At 42.7% G+C, this 22,971-nt stretch overlaps 3 protein-coding genes and 1 long non-coding RNA gene across 4 annotated transcripts; 2 read left to right on the top strand and 2 right to left on the bottom strand.

The window, feature by feature from the left end:
• Positions 1-609: 609 nt before the first annotated feature.
• LOC128027694 (uncharacterized) lies at positions 610-4,541 on the bottom strand. The gene is made up of 2 exons (XR_008186788.1): positions 4,329-4,541; positions 610-1,991 (listed from the first exon to the last, which is right to left on the bottom strand). It is a non-coding gene; the product is annotated as an uncharacterized LOC128027694 (long non-coding RNA).
• dhrs13l1 (dehydrogenase/reductase (SDR family) member 13 like 1) lies at positions 3,972-7,465 on the top strand. Its single transcript, XM_052615504.1, has 5 exons — positions 3,972-4,178; positions 4,912-5,030; positions 5,176-5,299; positions 5,587-5,913; positions 6,536-7,465. Exons 1-5 carry the CDS (start codon positions 4,055-4,057, stop codon positions 6,796-6,798), a joined length of 957 nt encoding a protein of 318 aa, XP_052471464.1. The 5' UTR covers positions 3,972-4,054; the 3' UTR covers positions 6,799-7,465.
• A 254-nt stretch (positions 7,466-7,719) lies between these two features.
• LOC128027691 (centromere protein U) lies at positions 7,720-18,208 on the bottom strand. The gene is made up of 12 exons (XM_052615503.1): positions 18,015-18,208; positions 17,691-17,787; positions 17,273-17,525; positions 17,098-17,191; positions 16,180-16,296; positions 16,011-16,107; positions 15,578-15,674; positions 15,416-15,494; positions 15,287-15,334; positions 14,882-14,943; positions 9,004-9,160; positions 7,720-8,845 (listed from the first exon to the last, which is right to left on the bottom strand). Exons 1-12 carry the CDS (start codon positions 18,072-18,074, stop codon positions 8,723-8,725), a joined length of 1,284 nt encoding a protein of 427 aa, XP_052471463.1. The 5' UTR covers positions 18,075-18,208; the 3' UTR covers positions 7,720-8,722.
• Positions 18,209-18,923: 715 nt separating this feature from the next.
• Positions 18,924-22,616, top strand: LOC128027690 (mitochondrial nicotinamide adenine dinucleotide transporter SLC25A51-like). Its single transcript, XM_052615501.1, has 2 exons — positions 18,924-19,085; positions 20,782-22,616. The coding sequence occupies exon 2, from the start codon at positions 20,849-20,851 to the stop codon at positions 21,764-21,766; it is 918 nt and encodes a 305-aa protein (XP_052471461.1). The 5' UTR covers positions 18,924-19,085; positions 20,782-20,848; the 3' UTR covers positions 21,767-22,616.
• Positions 22,617-22,971: the final 355 nt, after the last annotated feature.

Here is a 22,971-nt window from a genome sequence, read left to right as displayed (position 1 = left end):
TATTATCACAAGCACAGGGCATGATTTGGCACCCAAGGCCAGATCTATGGCAATGTCTTAGCCTATGAGGCGCGCGGACTCACTTCGCCCTTAGTAGTTAAAGCTCATTCCACGAGAGCAGTGGCTTCTTCACAAGCTTTTCTCAGTGGATCTTCTATGGATGATATCTGTGCTGCGGCAGGTTGGTCCTCACCGAGCACTTTTATCAAGTCTTACAGTCTGGTTGTGAGGATGGCCCCTGGCTCCCGGGTTTATAGCGTTCCCATAGCAGGTGACGTCACCGCAGCATTGAAGTGACCTATGAAAGGGAACATCTCGGTTACATATGTAACCATGGTTCCCTGAATAGGGAATGAGATGCTGCGGTCCTGGCCATTCCGTACCTTGATAGCATTCTTCTTCTTCAGTTCATGAAATCTGAGCGAAATAGCATGCGGCACCCAGGTATATGATGTGTGCGCATGCGTAAGGGTGGTGCCAAGCGCTATTTGGCCAATAGGATTGGCGAGATGGTATAGGGCTTCAGACATTCGTCACACCGAGGGGTGTTCCCATAGCAGGTGACGTCACCGCAGCATCTCGTTCCCTATTAAGGGAACCATGGTTAGATTAGATTCAATTCAACTTTATTGTCATTATGCAGAGTACAAGTACAGAGCTAATGAAATGCAGTTAGCATCTAACCAGAAGTGCAAGAATATAGTGTTTTATATACATAAAAGTGCAGAGTAAGTAAAGCTATGATGAATGTACAGTGGAGTTGCTATATACAATATTGATCAGAGTATATACAGAATATAAATATGAACGCAATGTAGGGATTGTATGTACATTATGAACAGAGCAATGAAGGATTATATATACATTATGAATAGCAGGAACGTGAGAACCGTGGTAATAAATACAGTTGAATGAGTGTGCAAAAGTATTGTTGAACAATGTATTATATGCAAAATAACAGTAGTGCAATGATTCTTTTGTAGAAATAGTCTACTGTGCTTGTACAGTAACAACTTAGACAGTTTATAGTGTAATGGATTTAACCATGTGCAGTCTGTGCAAAATATGAGTAGTGCAATACATGTATGTAAAGTACTGTGACCAGTGCAGTAAAAGAGCAGGTGCAGGTTAGATTGGTGGTGTGGCGTTCAGGAGTGTCACAGCCTCAGGAAAGAAGCTCTTCCTGAGTCTACTAGTTCGAGAGCGTAGGCTCCTGTAATGCCTGCTAGATGGAAGGAGGGTGAAAAGTTCATGGTTAGGGTGAGAGGCATCTTTGATGATGTTTCTTGCCCTGCCCAGACAGCGCTTCTGATAAATGTTCTCGATGGAGGTTAACTGGGTGCCAGTGATCCGTTGAGCAGTTTTCACCACCCGCTGGAGTGCTTTGCGGTCAGATGAGGAGCAATTCCTGTACCACACTGAGATGCAGTTTGTGAGTATGCTCTCTATTGTACATCGGTAGAATTCAGCAAGGATCCTGGGACTGAGGATCTTTTTTGAACTTTTTTAAGGCTCCATAAGAAGTAAAGGCGCTGCTGAGCCTTTTTGACCAGGGTGGTGTTTAGGGACCAGGTGAGGTCATCTGAGATGTGGATGCCAAGGAACTTGAAACTCGACACGTTCCACTACAGCTCCGTTGATGTAGATGGGTGTGTGTGCATGATTCCTAGTCCGCCTGAAGTCCACAATAATCTCCTTTGTCTTCTGGGTGTTTAGTTCCAGGTTGTTGGTGGCACACCACACAGCCAGGTGCTGCACCTCATCCCTGCAGGCTGACTCATCGTGTTGGAGCCATAAAGAGGAACACAGTCATGGGTGAATAGGGAGTACATACGTAACCGAGATGTTTCATGCCATCAAACCCTGGTAGATTGGAGGAGGATTTAAAGTCCAGCGCCACCTTGTGGTTAACACGTGTCATGATCAGCTTGGCATATTTTGACAGCATCTCACACAGCGAGAAGATGAACCAGGAACCATTACCCACGTTCCTCCAGGAGTAATAACATGAGGACAGAAAGAAAACAAGATGATTCACGTTTAATACGTTTAAGTTTATCAGCATGTTGTCTAATTTGTTTCTCAAGAAAGCTTATGTTAATTACCTGGGGTGTATTCCAGAAAGCAGGGTTAACTTACCGTGAACTAAACCCTGAACCCTGATTAACCCCAAACCTTGCTTACTAGAGGTACGTGGTTCCAAAAACGCGTCCGGGAGTAAGTTCATTCAACTCAGGGTATGTTCATTGTTCCTGCCTGGTTAAGACTAATCGACGAGTCACTATAGAAACGGACGCTAAGAAAAAGTGTGCCAAGCCGTTTCTTTCTTTCTTTAGGATATGCTGCAGTCGACTTTCCATTTACATTTATCAGATTTTACAGTGAGGTTTGACTCTCCCATTGTCAATACAAAATCTCAGCAAAATAAATTGTGTGAAACTCTTGTGAAAATAAATGTTGTGATGTTGCGTAACGTTGCCGAGACAATGCCACAATGAATGCACAAATTAGGGCTCATCAAAACTAAAGTTTTTTTTTATCCTTCTTCTTTTTAGGCAGGCGGTGTCTTTCACAAAATTATTGTCTTTACTATATTTTTGATCAAATAAATGTAGCCTTTTTGTGCAAATCAGACTTCCTTCAAAAGCATTTGTTATCTTAATTTTTTCAAACATTGAACTAAAGAAGGAGTCAAAATAGGCACATCCAAAAACTTGACCAGGTGCAAAATCAAAGGGTAAATCAAATAATAGAAAAAATATATGCACACTGTTTGGGGAAGTTGTGGCTGAGTGGTTAGAGAGTTTGACTTCTAATCTTAAAGTTGTGGGTTTGAGTCTCAGACTGGAAATACCATGGTATTTAAATATATATTTAGAAACATGTCGTCCCCTCAGGCACTGCAGCATAAAAATGGCTGCCTGCTGCTCCGTGTGTGTGTGTGTGTGTGTGTTCACTGCTGTGCACTTTTTGATGGGTTAAATGCAGAACTTGAATTCTGAGTATGGGTCACCATACTTGGCTTTATGTCACATTACTTTTATGCTCCCTTTATTCAAAAAGTTATAAAATAGCAACGTTTCGGTCAAAGACCTTCATCGGGCAAACACACATATAAGCAAAAGCAATAGCTCAATAAGTACTGACAGATTCAAACAGAGCGCTAATTGATGAAAGCTGTTAGCAATCAAACTTTTGACTGCCATTGGTTGCACGTACATGTGAATACATCTAGTTGATGAAACACCTTAATTTGGCCACAGTGCAGCAGTATGTACCCTCTCCAATAATAGCACTGTATACTGAATAATAGGGTGGCCAAACAACAAAGTGAACTCATTAGTGACTCTTTGATTTATTGAGGGCGTCTGGAGCATTTGCACACAATTGAAGTCCAACCTCTGACACAGAGAAGTGCAAAGTCATTATTACAATGGAAAAGGGACTGTTAGAAGCAAGAATAAACAGGTTTTTTTTGTTGTTGTTTTTTTGCTTCTGCTCATAGAGTTCACTGACAAAGTGTCAGATACGAAATTGTTCATTTTACCAAATTTGAGCCTTTATCAATCACTTTAAAGTTTATTAAGTTAAAGTAGAAATACTGTACCAATAGAGTATTGCAATCCTATGAAAAACCTGACTTGTAGGTGCTTGCCTTAGCAAACTGCACTTACAAGAAAAACAAGTCCAGATTACAATCAAAAATCTTCGATGGCAGTCAGTCCCAAAGTGTTACTGCATTAAATGCATCGTCTGCCTTGTGAGACTGGAGGAAAAGTGAAGAACAGCCTCCTGAGGCACAGGATCATTTACAAACACAGGAAAATGTACTTTATCATGCATCTGACTTCAACTCTCTAATTTCACGAAAGGCCTCAGTGAGTACTTTATCATCCGGATGTCGTTATGTAACACAAACATTCCAGACTTTCACGCAGATGGGCGTGGCTTCAGATCCTACTGTTTGTTCAGCTTCTGTACCTGGATATAAAGGATCGAGGCTCAACACAGACAAGACGAAGATATCTGGCTGCTGCGCTCACAAACCGCAAAAATGATTCTCTTTTTATTTATTGTGTGTTTATTGGTTGCGTATTTTATTTGTCATAGGATTTTTGTTCAAAGGAAGACTTTCACCGGAACTGCCAAACTATATGGGAAAACTGTCATTGTAACAGGTACGTTATTGATATAATATTTGGTTTCATTGTAATGGCATATCCCTGAACTAAGCACATCTGTGCAGCTTTATTATGTTTAAATGAAAACGAAAGTGGTATTTGATATCCTATTTCGTTTTATTGTAAATATACAGAGAGGAAACTTACAGTAGCCAAGGCGAGCTGACTGATGTCTTCAAGTATGCTGCTGTTTGCAGAATTACCGGATTTGTGTCGTCGCGGACATCACACTCTCGAGTCGAATGCACAAAATCTGAACTACCGAGGATGCACGTCCAAAATCAGCGTACTTCGTATTGAAAAACGCGTGCCTAATCTTCCCGGTACTTTACACCGCGGTGGAAACGCAGAAAGCAACGGGTGGGGGGTTTGTGTAGTTCCTGGTACAAATGTTCCGGGTAATTTCGGTGGAAACGCGGCATTAGGTGACTTTTCCTTGCAAGAAATGAAAATAGGATATGACAGGAAAAAGAGACTCTGCTGAAATCTCTATAATATAAATAAATAATATAAATATTAAATGAAAACATAATAATAATGGGGGAAAAAATAAAAATATAATAAAAATATATAATACATGCATCGCATATAACACAAACAATACTAGACAATACAAAACAAAACAGTTTTCTAAAGATTGGAAACTTTTTTTTTTTTAATTTTCACTTTTCATCTGCCTGTCTGCTGGAACAAAGATGAATATGTTTTCCATCTGTTGTGTGTCTGACAGGTGGCAACACCGGCATCGGGAAGGCGACTTCGGCAGGGCTGGCCATGAGAGGAGCCCGGGTGATTCTGGCCTGCCGCAGCAAACAGAGAGGAGAAGCAGCAGCACAAGAAATCAGGAAGGTGACTGAAATCTCTGATCTGATCTCTGAAGATTAAGGTTGTGAAAAATATCTTTGTGCCAGTTCATTAGTTATTAAGCTATAACTTCATACTTTATCTGTTGTACAAACATTGTAACTGACAGAACATTCTGATATTTTCTTAGGAAACTGGGAACGATGCTGTGATCTTCATGCAACTGGATCTTGCGAGTCAGAAATCCATCCGATCGTTTGCCCAAACCTTCCTGAAGGCCGAGCACAGGCTGGACCTGCTCATCAATAATGCTGGTAAAACTAAAAAAATCAAACCTAACCAGCCCCTTAACCTATTAGGGTTAAAGCTTCAACATACGTACATCACCTAATATATTTGATTGAATATATTGTAATGTATGAAAATTCAGTGTTGCATCACAGGAATTAACTACATATTGCAATATATTACGACAGAAAATCATTTATTTTATTTTGTAACATTACTGTATTTTTGAGCATAAGAGACTTCTTTCAAAAACATTGAAAAGCTGTGGTCTGTGTCAGCATCATGAATGATAGCTGTTTGTTGTGTTGTTAAGGACTGGCTGCTCCAGGACGCACTGAAGATGGCATCGGGATGATCCTCGGTGTCAATCATATCGGTCCATTCCTGTTGACCAATCTTCTGTTGGAGCGTCTCAAGGAGTGTGCGCCCAGCCGAGTGGTCAACGTGTCATCCTGTGGTCATGATCTGGGCACTATTGATTTCGACTGCATCAACACACACAAGAAGCTCGCTCTGGGATCATCTGACGCTGATTTATTCAGGGCCTATACCCACAGCAAGCTCTGTAATGTGCTCTTCACTCATGAACTGGCCAAGAGACTGGAGGGAACCGGCGTCACATGCTACAGTCTCCATCCAGGTAAGTGATCAGTGAGAGTTGTAAGTATGTAAGTCTTTTTTTTTTTTTGACAAACTATTCATAAATCTAAAATAATGCTTAATAAATCAGTGCAATAAAGGTTCTTCAGTGTGTTTATGCAGAAACATTAACCATGAGATTTCGAGTTAATTCAAAGTAGATCCAGCAATGACATAAGAAGTCTTGTTTTCGGAGAACTGTATCAACATGAAGTGAATTTATGATCAGAAAGGAAAATTTAAAATCCAACAGATGTGGAAAAATAAACTTAAATCCCTTGTTTTTGTCAATTTCTCAAGAAAAAAAGACTGCATACCTTCATTTTGCATCTCAAGTAAATGGATGTTTTTAAGGATGTTTAGACACCTTTTTATGGGAAAATAGAAAAAAAAATTATAAGCTTTGCAGTGAATCCAACATTTAATGTCATGACTTTCTGCTCCAATTTAATACCTTTTAGTCCATAGCTTGTGGAACGGCAAATTAAGACTTTTTCAAGGATGCATAGAAACCGTGAAAACAGCAGGGATTCCTAAATAAATAAATAAACCGCGAAAAGTCCGAAGCATCTAGCCTGTTGCATCCATTCCTCACCCCGTTTTCCGTGTTTGATCTGTTTCAGGGTCGGTAAGATCAGAGCTCGCCCGTGACATCAATGAATGGCATACAAACATTATCAAGGCCTTTGTTAACAAGTTCTGGGCGACCGACCCGGTGTCTGGGTCTCAGACGACGCTGTACTGCGCTCTACAGGAGAACATCGAGCACCTGAGCGGACGATACTTTTCTGACTCGCAGCTGATGCAAGTCAAGCCTGAGGCCAGAGACGACGGAATCGCCAAAAAACTGTGGGACGTCAGTGAGAAGTTATGTGGCATGTCTTGAATACACAGATGCACACACTGCTGGTAGAAAATACTGATTTTGGTATATTATGACCTTCAGGCAGAGTCCGAAATATCAGAATTATGTTCTGAGCACACAAGTGAGTAGGAAGCAGGTCTGTAAGCAGTGGTGTTATTCATTTAACTTTTATATTTAGCTTCACATTTAGTTGTGATTGAAATTATACATTTATTTTTCATAATCAAATAAAAAATGGACAAATATAAAACTATTCAATTAAAGTTGTTGATTCTATCTATATATAAATAGGTTTTCAATTTATTGAAAAATATGCATACATATGTGTGTGTGTATATATGAATGCCCATTTTGAGAAAGCATAGTGAAACCGAATGGATTACGTCATTTGATTTGGACTCAACTACACAACTCATGATGCTGTATGGGATTGGGTGGATCCTTTGGCATAATCTGGTTGCTGTGACTCTCTGACTGAATTTTGTGTACAGAATCATGGGTAATGTAGTTTTTTCATTACACACAATTGTTTGTAAAAAAAAAATAAGGCTTTAACTAAATGCAGTTTTTACTTCCAAAAACTGACTGTTGAACTCTATAATAAACACCATACTCTGAGGAATGGGTATGTAAACTGATGTTCTTCCTTCTGTATTTGGTTAAAAAAATAAAATAAATGTATGATAAAGTCATTTATAAGTGTATTAAATTTGCTATTTGTTGAGACCGTAGCGCCTTTCTGATGCCCCTCAAATGTGACCTTGGACCACAAAATCGATAATAAAGAAAAATTTATAATTTTGACCCATACAATACTTTTTTTTTGGCTATTGTTAAAGATATTCCCCTACAACTTCAGACTGGTTTTGTGGTCAAGTGTCACAAATGGTTGAGGCGACTAGATTGTCCCATTGTACAAACCCTAAAACAGGTTTTCCCCCCCCCCACCCACCCATTTTTTTGAGAAGGTGCAAAGGACAAAATCAGACATGCAAGCTGAAACCGGCAGCAACAGGAAGAAGTTTAGTCCAATAGAGCTGCTTTCAGTTATACGAGCACAGTTAGAAATATTATACTAGCTTAGCACAATCAAACTGATCTGCACACCCATTCACAGCCTTCAGATCAAGTGTCAGGAATGACGTGGCAGCTGTTCTACATTCTCAAGGAACATGGATTGACGAAAAAAACATGCATACCCCACATACATCAGTTAACAAGGTGTGCAAACATTACAGCCTTTATGCTTGATGCAGACCGGTTTATATACATTTTTAAGTATGTAAAACATATACAATGTTAGCCCAAGCAAAGCGTATTAACATTACCTTTTAATAGAGTCAGAGGTGAAAGGCATGAAAGAAAATCCTAATTTCTACTCTCCTTCATATGTCCACATTAACATTTATTTAAAATATATCTTGATTCCTCAATTGTAAAGTGACTGTTAAATGAATAAATGTGACAACACTAAAGCATCCATCCAGATTTTTGCATATTCATTCACTCAAAATGTGCACTTTTACACAAAAACTGCCCCTGAAACACCAGAGATCATATCTAGCCTAAAGCACAGTGTCTATTTGATCCTCTTATCACACAAGCTCAGGCAGGGCATTGTAGGACAAAGGGTATCAATGACTAAGCACCAGTTCAAACTTTACTGTAAATACTAATGGGTGATGATTGATGAATAATAAAACAAGGAAGTATTCTTGAAGCATGTGTAATAGATGCTCTTTTTTGAAAAGACGTTTGTTGGAGTGTGATGTCAAATGTATTTTCAGAAGATTTAAAATCGTAGTATTTGAAATAAGATAGTTTTGAGTTTAAAGTATAAAACAATAGTTCAATTAGCATAAATTGCCAAAACTAATAAACCTTGTGACAAAGTGTACCATGACTTTAAAATGGTTTATTTGCTGAGCTTCACAGTGTGTGTTAGTTATTCATTTTCTGATTCATCCAAGATCTGCTGTAGATGGTCATTGACAGTCTTTAGCTGGTGCTCTGTTCCCATGATGCACCTGGCTTCCATCAACATGGCAGGCATACAGGATGGGCCATACTGTCAGACAAAAGACAGAAATTAAATGAGAAATGAGCCAAAGAACAATAAACCCCATACACTATGACAAGACGGTTTGCTTATAAAGCATGTTTAAGCACAGAACTCATTAGGAATGAAAGCTCAACACCAAACCAACTAGCTGCAGACTTCCTCACCGTTTCCACCTCATCCGGATGAGCTTTACGGTGCTTCAGGTACTTCCTGTTGAGCTCCTGCAGGTTGGTGAGCAAAGAGGATCCTTCTCTCAGAGCTTTGAGTCTCTGTTCAATCTCATCGTGATCTTTCTGAAGCTTCCTCAGCTTTGTCTTTCCCCTGAAACCAGAAATTCATTTCAGTTTTACAGTTTTAAATCCATTACTATGAATGTTATACAATATTATGAAAGAGCAAGGAAAATCCAGTTCCCTATCATAGGTCACTTCGATGCTGCGGTGACGTCACCACGTATGGGAACACCTCTGGTGTGACGAATGTCTGAAGCCCTATACCATCCCGCCAATCCTATTGGCCAAATGGCGCATAGCACCACCCTGCGCATGCGCGCGCATGATATACCTGGGTGCAGCGCGCCATTTCGCTCAGATTTCATTCCTTCAGGAATAGCGAATCATCTGTGCCCTATCGTCTCGCGTTCTCCAGCGATCTCTTCGAGCAGTGTTAACTCCTCTTCGCGGACGCGATGAGCTTTCGAAAATGTAAGGAGCCATGTACCAGGTACATCACGGCGGGGGACACTCATGACAGGTGCGTAGTATGTCTTGGTTTACATCACGCACAGGCGGCGCTTAGCGGCCTTTCTTCCTGTCCCCATTGTGATGGCCTGCGGCTCAGAGTACTGCGCTCCAGGGTGGAAGTTTTCTCTAATGTCGCCCTCGAGTCTAACCCCCGTCAGGTCACCTCTGCGACTGCCGAGGCACCGCACGAGGCGAGGGCCTGGGGTGACACGTGCGACATGGATTTTGTGGACAGCGCAGCGCTGGAATATTCTCCACATCGCTCGCTCTCCCCTACCCTGCTGCAGAATAAAACTTATACTGAGCCCGTCGTCTTCTCTAATGAGGATTTACTTCCCACACCGGAGGCATGCACCGCCATCTCCTTCGGTTGTGGACGCTATGACGACGATGTTTTATCCACCGCGGCCTCGGGGTCTGAGGACTTCGCGACTGACACTAGCCCTCTTCCTCCTAGCGGACAGGAGAGGCGTGTTTCCCCCTCCTACAGTGAGCTGTTGGATGTGGTTTCTCGTGCGGTGGGTAAATTGGGGCTAGACTGGGAGGTTGACAAGGCCGAGGCCCAACCTTCTTCCAAGCTGGACGACCGTTTTCTAACCAGTCGGACACCTACACAGCCCCGGAGGCCTTTGCCTTTTTTTCCCGGACCTCCACCAGGAGGTTTCGAGGTCCTGGAAACAGCCATTTTCGGCGCGGATTACTAACGCCGCGGCCGCGGATTTCGCCACCGTTTCTGATATGGCGAACCATGGCTATACTATGATGCCCCCGGTGGAAGAGACTCTCGCCGAACACCTTGCGCCTAGTTCGGCCGCGGCTTGGAAGTCTCGCCCCCTTCTTCCTTCGAAGGCGTGTCGAGTCACGTCTAGTTTGGTGGGTAAATCCTACATGGCGGCTTGTCAGGCGGCTGCGTCGCTCCACTCTATGGCGGTCCTTCAGGCCTACCAGGCGGAGTTATTGAAGGAATTGGATGAAGGTGAGGGCATCACACCGGAGGCAGTTAAAGAACTGCGTAGAGCTACGGATTTGGCGCTACGCGCTACCAAACATACCGCTCGTGCAGTGGGCCGTACTATGGCCGGTTTGATTTCGGTTGAGCGCCACCTCTGGCTTAATCTCACCGATATTAAGGAGAAGGATAAATCTTTCCTTATGGATGCCCCTGTCTCCAGGGATGGATTGTTCGGTGAGGCTGTCACGTCAGTAGTGGAGAAGTTCAGGGCAGCGAAACAGCAATCAGCCGCTTTCCGCCAGCTGATTCCCCGCAGACCCAGGGAGGTCGAACGCCGGCAAGCGCCCGCGCGTTCTCGCTCAACCTCCTCTCACCGCCAGCGAGCAGCCTCTCGAGAGGAACCTACACCCATGGCGCCTCCTCGTAAGGACTGGGGCCCTAGGGTTTTTCCTCCGGCGCACCAGCGTCAACGTAAGCGATTGAACCTGACCTCGACGGCTAAAGCCTCTCGTTCTCGGGTGCCGAATAGCAGCTCCTGATCTTTTTGCTGCTTGCCAGGGACTGTGCCCTCCGCTAGAGAGCGCTGTCGGACCGCTTTCGCGCATCCCACACTCTCATTGCAGTCCCCATGCTCAAACATTGATTGTCTCGCCGCTAACAGCGCCTCGAGCAACATTGGATCGAGCTGTAATGACAGACGCTCCCTCAGACACTCTGCGCAATCCTGCTTTCGGAGTTCGAGGGACGACTCAAGGACCCTGCACAAACGGCCCGTTTATGACGGCTCGCACAGCCGCCGCTTTTTCGCTAGCGGCAGAGCCCGATGTTCCATCTGTTGGCCTAATTCCTGCCGTGGACACGTTTCAGGATTATACTCAACGGAACGCAACGACTCCGGCGCATACGCTTCCCCGGTGCACGAACACCACGGGTTTTTCGTGTCCGGTCGTTTTAACGCGTATGACGGCGTTGCTGGGAGCGGAAGTTTTGAAACCGTTAATATTGTTTCGGGCCGCGTGGGAACGCTTGCCCGGCATTCCTCAATGGGTGTTACGCACGGTTTGTCACGGATACACCATTCAGTTTCGGAAAGGCCCGCCTCCTTTCCGCGGAATTCTTCCCACTACGGTGAAGTCTACGGAAATGGCGGTGCTGCGACAAGAAATGTCAGCTCTGCTGAGCAAAGGGGCTATAGAAGAAGTACACCCCTCTCAGATGGAGACAGGTTTTTACAGCCGTTATTTCGTGGTACCGAAAAAAGACGGCGGGTTACGACCCATTCTGGATTTACGCCGTCTGAATCTTGCACTCAGACCGAGCAAATTCAAGATGTTGACGGTGAAATCTATTCTGTCTCAGATCCGACCAAGCGATTGGTTTATTACGATCGATCTGAAGGATGCGTATTTCCATATTCAGATCGTCAAGAGACACAGGAAGTTCCTCAGATTCGCTTTAGAGGGCAAAGCGTATCAGTACCGCGTTCTTCCCTTTGGCTTGGCTTTAGCGCCCCGTACGTTCTCAAAATGCATGGACGCAGCTCTGGCCCCGTTGCGGCTCCAGGGCGTTCGTGTGTTGAATTATTTGGACGATTGGCTGGTGCTAGCGCAATCGCGGACTCAAGCATACTCTCACCGAGATCTTGTGCTGAATCATTTAAACAGCCTGGGCTTACGAACAAATTTCAAGAAGAGTGTTTTAACTCCCTCTCAACGGATAACTTTCTTGGAATAGATCTGGACTCTCGCGCGATGACAGCGAAGCTTTCTCTCCCGCGCGCTCAGTCGATTGCGTCATGCGTGCGGCACTTCAAAGCGGGTCGCACGGCGACGGTGAGATTGTGCCTCAGGCTCTTGGGTCTAATGGCAGCAGCATCCCCCGTGATTCGTCTGGGATTGCTTCAAATGCGCCCCTTTCAGTGGTGGACGAAAAGGCGGAATATTTCACCCCGTTGTCTCCCGCATCGCACGATTTCGGTGACACGGCGGTGTGTGATGTCGCTGAAAATTTGGATGTCAACCGAATTTCTCCTGTCAGGAGTTCGATTGGGAATTTATGCTTTCCGAGAGACTGTCACGACGGACGCGTCTTTGACTGGTTGGGGAGCTGTGTGTCGAGGGCGACCAGCCCACGGAGTGTGGACAGCGGCTCAGCGCGGCTGGCATATAAACAGACTGGAATTACTGGCAGTTTTTCTGGCTCTCCAGTATTTCGCGGATCTGCTGATCGGCCGTCATGTGCTGCTCAGATCAGACAACACAGCGGTTGTGTCTTATCTGAACCATCAAGGAGGATTGCGCTCTCGCCCCCTGTGCAGGCTGGCGAGGCGTGTTCTTCTGTGGTCTCGGGACAAGTTTCTCTCGATCCGGGCCATTCATGTCCCCGGACGATTGAATTTCGGAGCGGATCTGCTATCCAGACAGGCTCTGGAACAGGGAGAATGGCGATTACACCCCCAGACGGTGGATCTTTTATGGCGGATATTCGGCAAAGCGAAAGTGGATTTATTCGCATCGAGCATGACTACGCATTGCCCGCTATGGTTCTCCCTACGCTCCCCATCGCCCCTGGGCGTGGATGCGTTAGCTCACAGCTGGCCCAAGACCAGTCTGTATGCTTTTCCTCCGATTCGTTTGATCCCAGCGGTATTATGCAGATTACGCCGGGACAGAGTGGAACAGCTGCTGCTGGTGGCTCCGCGATGGCACACGCAGCCGTGGTTTGCGGATCTGATCAGTCTGCTAGCGGGCTCTCCGTGGGAGATTCCCATCAGACAGGATTTATTATCACAAGCACAGGGGCTGATTTGGCACCCGAGGCCAGATCTGTGGAAACTGTGGGCGTGGCCACTGAGCGGAGTGCGTTAGTATGTCCCGGTCTTTCTGCTGAAATTACTGAGACTATATTGAGTTCTAGAGCAGCTTCTACGAGACGCTTATATGCTTTCAAGTGGAGACTGTTTACAGCCTGGTGTGGTAATCATAATGTGGATCCAGTTTACTGCCCAGTGGCTTCAGTGCTGGAGTTCCTCCAGGAGCGTTTCTCGGATGGCGTTACACCAGCCACTTTAAAGGTTTACGTGGCAGCCATTTCAGCTTACCACGAATGCATAGGCGGTGCCTCTGTGGGGCGTCATCCATTAGTTTCTCGTTTCATACAGGGTGCGCGACGGCTGAGGCCTTTCCGCCCTGTGCGAGTTCCTTCATGGGATTTATCCATTGTGTTGTTAGGTTTATCAGGGCATCCGTTTGAGCCCTTGGAGACCGTATCGGATAAAATCCTGACTCTGAAGACACTTCTTCTCATGGCTTTATCCTCCCTCAAGAGAGTTGGGGATTTACAGGCTCTTTCTGTTTCACCCTCATGCATGGAATTTGCACCAGGCTCTGTGAAGGTGCTGCTGCGGCCCAGGCCTAACTATGTTCCTAAGGTCGCATCTAACCCTTTTCGCTTTCAGCAAGTGGTTCTGGAAGCTTTTTCACCTGCCGAGGCCGGGTCAGGAGATCTAAGTCTTTGCCCTGTGAGAGCTTTAAAGACTTATGTGGATCGCACAGCCCCTTGGCGTGGTTCTGACCAGCTGTTTGTCTGCTTTGGACATAAAAGTAAGGGCCATGCAGTTACAAAACAGCGCATGTCCCATTGGCTGGTGGAGGCAATTTCTTTGGCCTATGAGGCGCGCGGACTCGCTTCGCCCTTAGGGGTTAAGGCTCATTCCACTCGAGCTGTAGCTTCTTCTCAAGCTTTTCTCAGTGGCTCTTCTATGGATGATATCTGTGCTGCGGCAGGATGGTCCTCACCGAGCACTTTTATCAAGTCCTACAGTCTGGATGTGAGGATGGCCCCTGGCTCCCGGGTTCTCTCCGCTTGAGCAGTTGCTTCCTCGGATCTCAGTTATCAGGTACGTCAGGCGTTTTGGTATATCGTTCCCATACGTGGTGACGTCACCGCAGCATCGAAGTGACCTATGATAGGGAACATCTCGGTTACGTATGTAACCTTGGTTCCCTGAATAGGGAACGAGATGCTGCGGTTCTGGCCGTTCCGTACCTTGATAACTCTTCATCTTCAGTCATGAAATCTGAGCGAAATGGCGCGCTGCACCCAGGTATATCATGCGCGCGCATGCGCAGGGTGGTGCTATGCGCCATTTGGCCAATAGGATTGGCGGGATGGTATAGGGCTTCAGACATTCGTCACACCAGAGGTGTTCCCATACGTGGTGACGTCACCGCAGCATCTCGTTCCCTATTCAGGGAACCAAGGTTACATACGTAACCGAGATGTTTTCCATGATAGAACAACAGACCTCAAATGTAACATCAATTTTGTTTACTTGTCAGCGCTTACTTAATGAGCTCGTTATTGGCTTCCACAAGTCTGGTCCTCTTCTTATTAATAGTGCTATTGATCTGAAAGAGAGAACCATACAGGTATGCAAATAATTTCCAATCCAAAAACTATTGTGAAAAATTATTAAAATGTAAAATAAATGTTCTATTTGAATGCATTTTTATTTATTCTTGTGATGCAAAGCTGAATTGTAAGCACCATTACTCCAGTCTTAAGAGTCACATGATCCTTCAGAAATCATTCTAATATGCATTTACATTTTAATATTTCAGGATATTATCTGTTTTTACTGCATTTTTGGTCAAATAAAAGCAGTTAATATCTCAACATTTAAAATTCCTCTAAACTTCTAATGTGTAGTCAGTGTATATTCCCCAGATGAGTCATGCAACGGAGAATCACCTTGTTATTTTCTCTTTTCACATTCTTGAGTTCCTTTGTTGCTGTGATCTATGAATAAATTACACATTTTAATAATTATGACATGAGCACCATTTATTTTATGTGAAAAGATCTGAAAAACATTCTCACTATCTCTGAGAGCTGCTCCTCAAATGAGCGACTGACGGCATCAATGGAGCGTTTGACTGCGTCAGAGTTTACGGTCTGCCTGCAGAAACCAGACAAATATGTAAGCACTTGACTTCTGTTCATTATTAAGACACTGGAGTAATTAGAGCAATTCACCCTTACTTGTACTGAGAGACAAACTCCTGGAAACTACTGAGCACCACGTCAAGATCAGTTGGACTTCTCAAATCCCTGGCTTTTTTAGAGGGGCCAGCTCTTTCTAGAAAAAGACGATTTACATTTATGCATTTGGACATTTTTTTCAATTCACCAGAATTTACGTTAAATTCAGAGTGAAACATTTTATCAGATCATGCATTCTTAATAGATTTTTAAATCAAAAGTTTTGCAATGCTAGGATTCACCTCTGTGCCGTTTGATTGGTTTATGCAACCTATATTTTTTATGTGCATTTAAAGAAAATGAAAGGGATAAAAAAAAGCAAATAGAACCAAGACAAGCTTCATCGCACACAATTAAAGCATCTGATGCATATAAATTAATAACAGCACACGTTTAAGACAACAAACAACTTTACAGCAGTCTTGTTTAGTACCTGTGGAAGATGAAGATTTCCTTTTCTGTTTGTGGCCACTCTGCCGTTGACTGGATGATCTCCTCTTTCCCTGTATAGACTTCTCTTTGCTTGGGTGCTGAAAAGGAAAAACTGAATTAAAGGGCCATGTTTCACATATCATACTGATACATGAAGATATGAGACATACAAAACTTTCATCCCCGTCTGTCAGCTCCTCTGAGGACGGAGGTGACCTCTGCTGTCTCTGAGCCACTCCTGGGCTCGAAGATGTTTCTTTAGCTGACCTCTGACCTTTGACTGCTTCCTGGAAAAATTAGAAAAAAAATTAAATAATATTACAAATACATTACTTTTCATTTCTGCCATGAATTCACAACAAAAAATGTAGACAGCTGAAAAGATTTTAACAGATGTCAGGAAAACATGCAGACGATGTTGAAAATCAAGACATTTAAAGGAACAGTTCACCCCAAAAATGATAATTTGCTCAAAATGTATTCCCTCTTCTGGTAATCCAAGGTCATGAGTTTGTTTCTCCATCTGAACAGATCTGAAGAATTTAGTACAAGTAATCCATACAACTCCAGTCCATTAAATCCATCATTAAGACTTCAAAAAGTTGCTTCTGGCTAAAATATGCGTCTTCTATCCATAATATTTCCCCAGTGAAAAAGTGGTCTTGTCTGAATATGGACAGAAATATGTAGATAATATTCACAGTTTATAAGTGAAAATGGTCCAAAAAGGTTAAAAACATGTGTATTTTGATGCGAGAGGACATCAGGGGATGGAGGAAGTGTTGTGGATTATGAATTAATATTTGAGGAATATTCATATTCTTACAAACACACATCATTTCACAAGACAATAACTGATGGACTGCAATTGTGTGGATTGCTTGTGGATTGTTGTAATGTTTTTATCAGCTGTTTGGACGGCACCCATTCACTGCAGAGCATCCATTGCTGAGCAAGTGATAAAATGCTACATTTTTCCACATCTGTTCTTATGAAGAAACAAACTCATCTACATCTTGGATGGCTGGAGGGTGAGTACATTTAAAGCAAACTTTCATTTTTAGGTGAACTGTTCCTTGAACTCTCACCTTGGCTGTGTAGCTTGTGGGGATTGATCTTCTTTTCTTTCCTGCATTATCTCTGTCTTCTGATATGGCTGGCAAAGGTCTGCCTTTAACTTTTCTGTAATGACACATAAAGCCTTTATGTTAAGCTTTACCAAATGCCTTTAAACCCCTTTGATCTCACAGGACCACACTCTACCTTACTACTGATTTTGCTCTTTTATTTGTTGGTGGTTCTTGGTTCTCTTTGGATGAAGCTTTCTTATTCAGTGCCTCAGAAACAGCTTTGCCTATTTTCTTAGCCTGAGTAACTGCGGTCTTATCAGTGTCTGTTACACTAAGAACAGGCTTCCCAGCTCGCGGTCGACCCGACTTCTCTGAAGCAGACTTCTGGTTCTGTTCTGGTCCAGGACTGAGATCTTCTTCCAAAGCTGTGCTGTGAAGGGGGTTCCCTGCAAAAGAACTGCATTTAGTCACTTTTGATATGACTTTATATTACTTTCACACTTTGTTTTCAGAAAGTGATGAACACTTGCTTTTTGATATGCCATCAATATAACAACATTATATTTAGCCCCCACCCAAACTACAGTTTTCTTATTACAGGGTTGTCATACCATGAGGAGAATACTGATCTCCATGAAACACACTGGTTTTCTCTATGGATGAAATGTCCAGAGGCTGTGGAGACTCCACCACAGGAGGTTTTGCACTCTAAAAAAATGGAAATTAATAAGCAACAAATTCTTCTAATTTTGTGTACAAACTTGAAGTGCTTATTACTGCATGTATCAGGGTTCGTACAGATACTGTAAAAATAGATTCCACGACTTTCAAGGACTTTTCAAGCACTCCTTTTGGGGTGAAGTTAATATTATGTTTCATGAATTACTTTTCAAAACAGCGTAACAGTTAAGTAAATGAGGATTCAAAACATTCACCTGCATCTCCCGCTGAACAGCTTTCAGTGTTTTCGCCATCCTACTCATCTTTGCATTCATTTATTCAATACAGTGATAGATACAAAACTCACTAACAATATGTATAAACAAAAACAATGGCAGAAAGAAAATCTCTGACAATCTGACAGCGAGTACTGGTATATAATTTTACCGCGAATGTTTGAACGCTTATAGTGTGACGGTACCATCTCACAAACGGGGGAGGGAGAACAATCTCATGGTGTACGGTTTGTTTAGTAGAAACAAGTAGAAAGGACATTTTACAATTCATTTGTATATAAAACATTTTAAAATACTTTTTATATACTTTTTAAGAAAAGTTTTTAATATTTCACACATTATTTTTTTTATAAAGTAAAATATACTATTTATATTACCCCTTCAATCTTATAAGGAAGATTCCTCCCTGTTTCGTGAAAATCACATTGGGCGGACCAACACGTAATTTCCTTTCCGACTGCCCTCTGCTGTTCTGGTGCAGGTTACATATGATTCAATTTATTTAAAATCATTATAAATGTACTCATTAAACTCATTGGCACTGCAAACAAATATTTTCTGTTTGTATAAGCAAAATAAATGTTTATAGTAATAGATTGTATCTATTTAAAGTCATCAAAACTTTGTGAATCTGAGTCCATTAGAATGTTTAGATGTTCTACATATTCTTTTATTTAGTAGAAATAAATAAAGAGATAAATAAATAAAGTGTATTTAATTTAATTTAATTTAATTTAATTTAATTTAATTTAATTTAATTTAATTTAATTTAATTTAATTTAATTTAATTTTATTTTATTTTATTTATTCTCATGTTGTGTATTATGGTTAACTGTTGCCCTCCAGCGGCAATGTACTGAAGTGACCCTTCTAGTTATTTTCTCTCTGCACCCTACAAACGCCGTGCGAATGGAAACACCAGAAGAGATTCTTTCGTAATCACTTCCGGTCTCTCACTGTTTGAGTCTGGAGTGGAAACACTGGAACCGAAGAAGCTCGGAGTCGGTGCCGCCTCACTCACCCAGCCGTCACTTTCCCCCGGACCAGAAGGTAGTCAACTACACACATTTAGCGCTACGGATTTCTCAGATTTCGCTAATCACAAACATAAACTCTTTTAGTAAATTAATTCGCGGTGCAAACATCTGAACTTGTGCTGTCACATGAACGTTATTAGCATTAGCTTCGCGTAGGTGCGTGTTCTTGGTGCGCTAATAAGTGACACGAAACCACTGATCTAACGTTATACAGGTTTTCTGTTATAGATCAGTGCATGAAACGCATTTAAGCATTTAAATAATAAAATACAGGTAATTAAAGATTATCTAAGTGATATCTGAAAGTTATTGACACTTACTTGTTACACTCAGGACATGCTGTAGTCAAAAAGAGCAACGTGACGTAGTTTATACAGAAAACAATATTACGTAACGTTATATTTTATATATGTACTTTTATATTGGTGCCACAGGAGTTTGTGCTTCTATATTCGTGATATTGGTGTATGTTTTTGGCTGCCCACTGTTTTTGGCACTAGTGCTAACAGAGCCTGCTAAGTTAGCTGTGTCCTGCACGTTTAGATAAATAAGGGAATTAAATGTAAGCGAAACAGCCATCTGCACATCTGACACCAGATTTGAAACAATGTGTATGTAGCATAGATGCAAATTCCATTTGTACGTATTCAGCTATTTTTGGTTTCCACAAACTCTGGAAAGAGATGATTTACATGAAGTCAGATCATATCAAGGACATTTCACTGCTTATCCCAGCATTTCAGCCACATACTGTATGCTTGAAGTCCTTTATTAATGGTGTGTCTTTCTTAAACGTTATATGTGCAGGTGTTTAATGAGTTGTGAAGTTGGGGGGCCTGTCCAGCTGGCTAACACTGACCTGTCATCACTGTTGGGTCATGACCGTGCTTGTGTTTCAGTCTGATATGTGATCTTGAAGAGTTTGAGTCTCATGAATCTGTTTTGTTATGATGGCAGCAGATTATTTCATGACCTTCATATTTCTATATGACCTTCAGAAGTCCCTATAGTGTCTTCCCCGACCACCACACGTGGCGTTTTATTTTTGGAGAGGTCTTGGACATTGGTTGTAGTTACATTCACTCTGCTACTGGATTACTATGCATTCATTCTCATGGCTTTTAAACCGTGTTCAGGAGTCTTCACTGTTATTATGCACCCACGTGTCGTTTCAGATCCATGTGACTTTCTTTCTTCCTGGAAAACAGCAGGAGATGTTTAGTAAAATCCCAAATCTGTCTTTTTCTGCTGCATTTTTAAACGTGAGCAATTATGATGCATTTGATATCATTAACATGAACGTTTGCATTTCATATTTTGTGTCCATGTTAAATAAAATGCTCGTATTGAAGAGAAAAGATCAGTGTGAACAGTATTCGAAACCTCTTTCTTTGTGTTATACATTAAGTCACATAGATCTGGATAGACGTGAGGGTGAGTAAATAACGTAATAAATATACATTTAGGTTTGGTTTTAGGTTGGTATGGTTCAGTAGCCTGATGTCCTCCTGCCCTCTCTCTGTCTGGGTCACTTGATCTGTGGTTAGGCAATGTTTCTTATCGGCAGATAATGACGCAAAGTGGTTTCAAAAGATAAGACTCTTGTCTGAAACCATTGGCCAATAAAACACGTTTGGATTGGATCAACTCATAAAACTTATCAAGAAAGGTTTGTCTGTTCTTATGCTTTTATTTTCTCTTTCTTTCAGTTTGAAATGCTGTTGATGGGTGTTTACCTGGATTGCTTCTGCTGACCAGTCCAGTGCTTAGTTCCCTATGGGGGTGGTTACTACTATGGACCCAGATTCGGCCCAGCAACCGCAGGGCAAGTTGGGTAAAGATGGCCACGCGCTAATAGGGGCCAATCTGGGTGCTCGCGGAAAGCACTATGTGTGCGGCTCGCTTGCGGCGTTCACCAACATCATCGTGACCTTTCCTATTCAGAAAGTGTTGTTCCGGCAGCAGCTTCATGGGGTCCGAGTGACCGAAGCCGTCCGTCAGTTGCAGAGGGAAGGGTTGAGACATCTCTACCGAGGGCTCCTGCCTCCACTTCTGCAGAAAACCACCACCGTGGCCATCATGTTCGGCCTGTATGAGGATTTTTCCCGGTTGCTTTTGCACCATGCTCATGGAAGTGGTGCACCTGAGCTTGTTACGCGGAGCGTCGCTGCCGCGCTGGCCGGGGTGGCTGAGGCTGCCCTTACGCCATTCGAAAGGGTGCAAACACTGCTTCAGGATCACAGGCACAACGGGCGTTTCAATAACACAGCCCACACCTTCCGGACTCTCCTGCGGGACCACGGTGTGAGGGAGTGCTACCGCGGACTGGTACCAGTTTTGTTGCGAAATGGACCTAGTAACATTCTGTTCTTCGGTTTGCGTGGGCCAATTAAGCAGCAGCTCCCTGATGCCCGATCCCGTATGGGTCACATGGCCAATGACTTTGTGTGCGGCGGGCTGCTGGGGGCAGCGCTGGGTATCATGTTCTACCCTCTAAACGTGGTCAAATCTCGAGCTCAGGCTCAAGTCGGGGGTGAATTCGTTCCTTGCCACCGCGTGCTGATGACGGTGTGGCGGGAACGCGGCGGCAGCATCGTGCTGCTCTTCCGCGGAGCGACGCTCAACTACCACCGATCTCTTCTGTCGTGGGGGATCATCAATGCAACCTACGAGCTTCTCCTGAAAGTTTTCTGAAGACTGGGGTGGATGGCGGAGTGCACTTTTTTCTGAAGCAAGCCAAATTTAGCTCTTTAAAGGAGGATCTGGACACTGCCAGCTCCCCTGGTGCACTTAACATGTGCACTTAAAGGGATAGTTCACTTAAAAATGAAGTTCTGTCATCGTTCATTCACCCTCATGTCATTCTAAAGCTTTCTTTTTTCTGTGGAACATAAAAAATATATATTTGATTGTTTCTGGTCCCATTGACTACCTAGTAAGTCATACAGGTTTGAGGTTGAGTAAATGATGACACAATTTCTATTTTTATGTGGACTATTCCTGTAACATCTGCACTTAATGATCTGTATAATTATGGATGGACACCATCCATGGGCTGATCACTACATATAAAGTCCACCCATATTTATTGGCTACTATAAGTGTTGTGAAATGTATCACCACATGTCCCAGTTCTCATATCAGTTTTTTAGTGGCTCTTTTACTCACTTTTTGGGGGTCTGTGGGACACGGATGGAGAATGCACAAAGTTGCACTACTGACCGTACATTTCTACTTATTTGCTGTTGTTTTGTTTAAAAAAACTGATGCACAAACTCTGGACTGAAGCATTACAAGCCATGTGTAATAGTAAGGTTGACCGATGGTTCGTGAATAAATGGGTGTGACTTGTGGACCACACAAAGCGAGGGACGTCTGTACAAGCCCACGATGCTAGTGTTTTTGCCAATCAGCAAAAGGCCTGATGAATTCAAAGATGTCTGATCATTTTCATGAAATGCTTTTTTTATGTAACCAGTGTTTTGTGACATGAATGACATTTTCACATTGTTGTGGTTGGAAAGTAAACAAGCAATTCCACTTATTGCATTCTGGGTGTCATTATTAAACTTTTTTTATGATGCTTCAGAGTGTACATGGGATTAAAAAATCCTAATTACTTTTATTTTATGTGTTTTTTTTTTGTTTTTTTTACATAATCATATTAGTTTTTTTGCATACTTAAATATAGGGTATAAATTTTATGCTTATTAGATTGTCTGTCCTTAGCTTAGCAACATGCTAACACCATTCACTTGACATGAGGATAGTTATTTGTCTATGGAGCTTATAATGACTTTCATCATTCACAAACTTTAAAGTCCTTTACTTAATTATGTATGACTATGTTAACCTCCAGGGGCCAGAGAAAGACATGGAAACACCCATCACACAAGGTG

Source organism: Carassius gibelio, chromosome A14 (assembly GCF_023724105.1).
Source record: "Carassius gibelio isolate Cgi1373 ecotype wild population from Czech Republic chromosome A14, carGib1.2-hapl.c, whole genome shotgun sequence".
In the NCBI taxonomy this organism is placed as follows: Eukaryota; Metazoa; Chordata; class Actinopteri; order Cypriniformes; family Cyprinidae; genus Carassius; species Carassius gibelio.
Note: the sequence above shows the minus strand (reverse complement) of the source record. Positions and strands in the feature narration are given on the sequence as shown.

Excerpts from the sequence above, each read along its gene's own strand:
- dhrs13l1 (XM_052615504.1), top strand. The coding sequence starts at position 4,055 with ATGATTCTCTTTTTATTTATTGTGTGTTTATTGGTTGCGTATTTTATT. Across the intron at positions 4,179-4,911 it reads GAAAACTGTCATTGTAACAG|GTGGCAACACCGGCATCGGG; the intron begins GTACGTTATTGA and ends TGTGTCTGACAG. Across the intron at positions 5,031-5,175 it reads CAGCACAAGAAATCAGGAAG|GAAACTGGGAACGATGCTGT; the intron begins GTGACTGAAATC and ends ATATTTTCTTAG.
- LOC128027691 (XM_052615503.1), bottom strand. The coding sequence starts at position 18,074 with ATGAATGCAAAGATGAGTAGGATGGCGAAAACACTGAAAGCTGTTCAG. Across the intron at positions 15,675-16,010 it reads GAAATCTTCATCTTCCACAG|AAAGAGCTGGCCCCTCTAAA; the intron begins GTACTAAACAAG and ends GTCTTTTTCTAG. Across the intron at positions 8,846-9,003 it reads ATCCGGATGAGGTGGAAACG|TATGGCCCATCCTGTATGCC; the intron begins GTGAGGAAGTCT and ends TTTGTCTGACAG.
- LOC128027690 (XM_052615501.1), top strand. The coding sequence starts at position 20,849 with ATGGGGGTGGTTACTACTATGGACCCAGATTCGGCCCAGCAACCGCAG.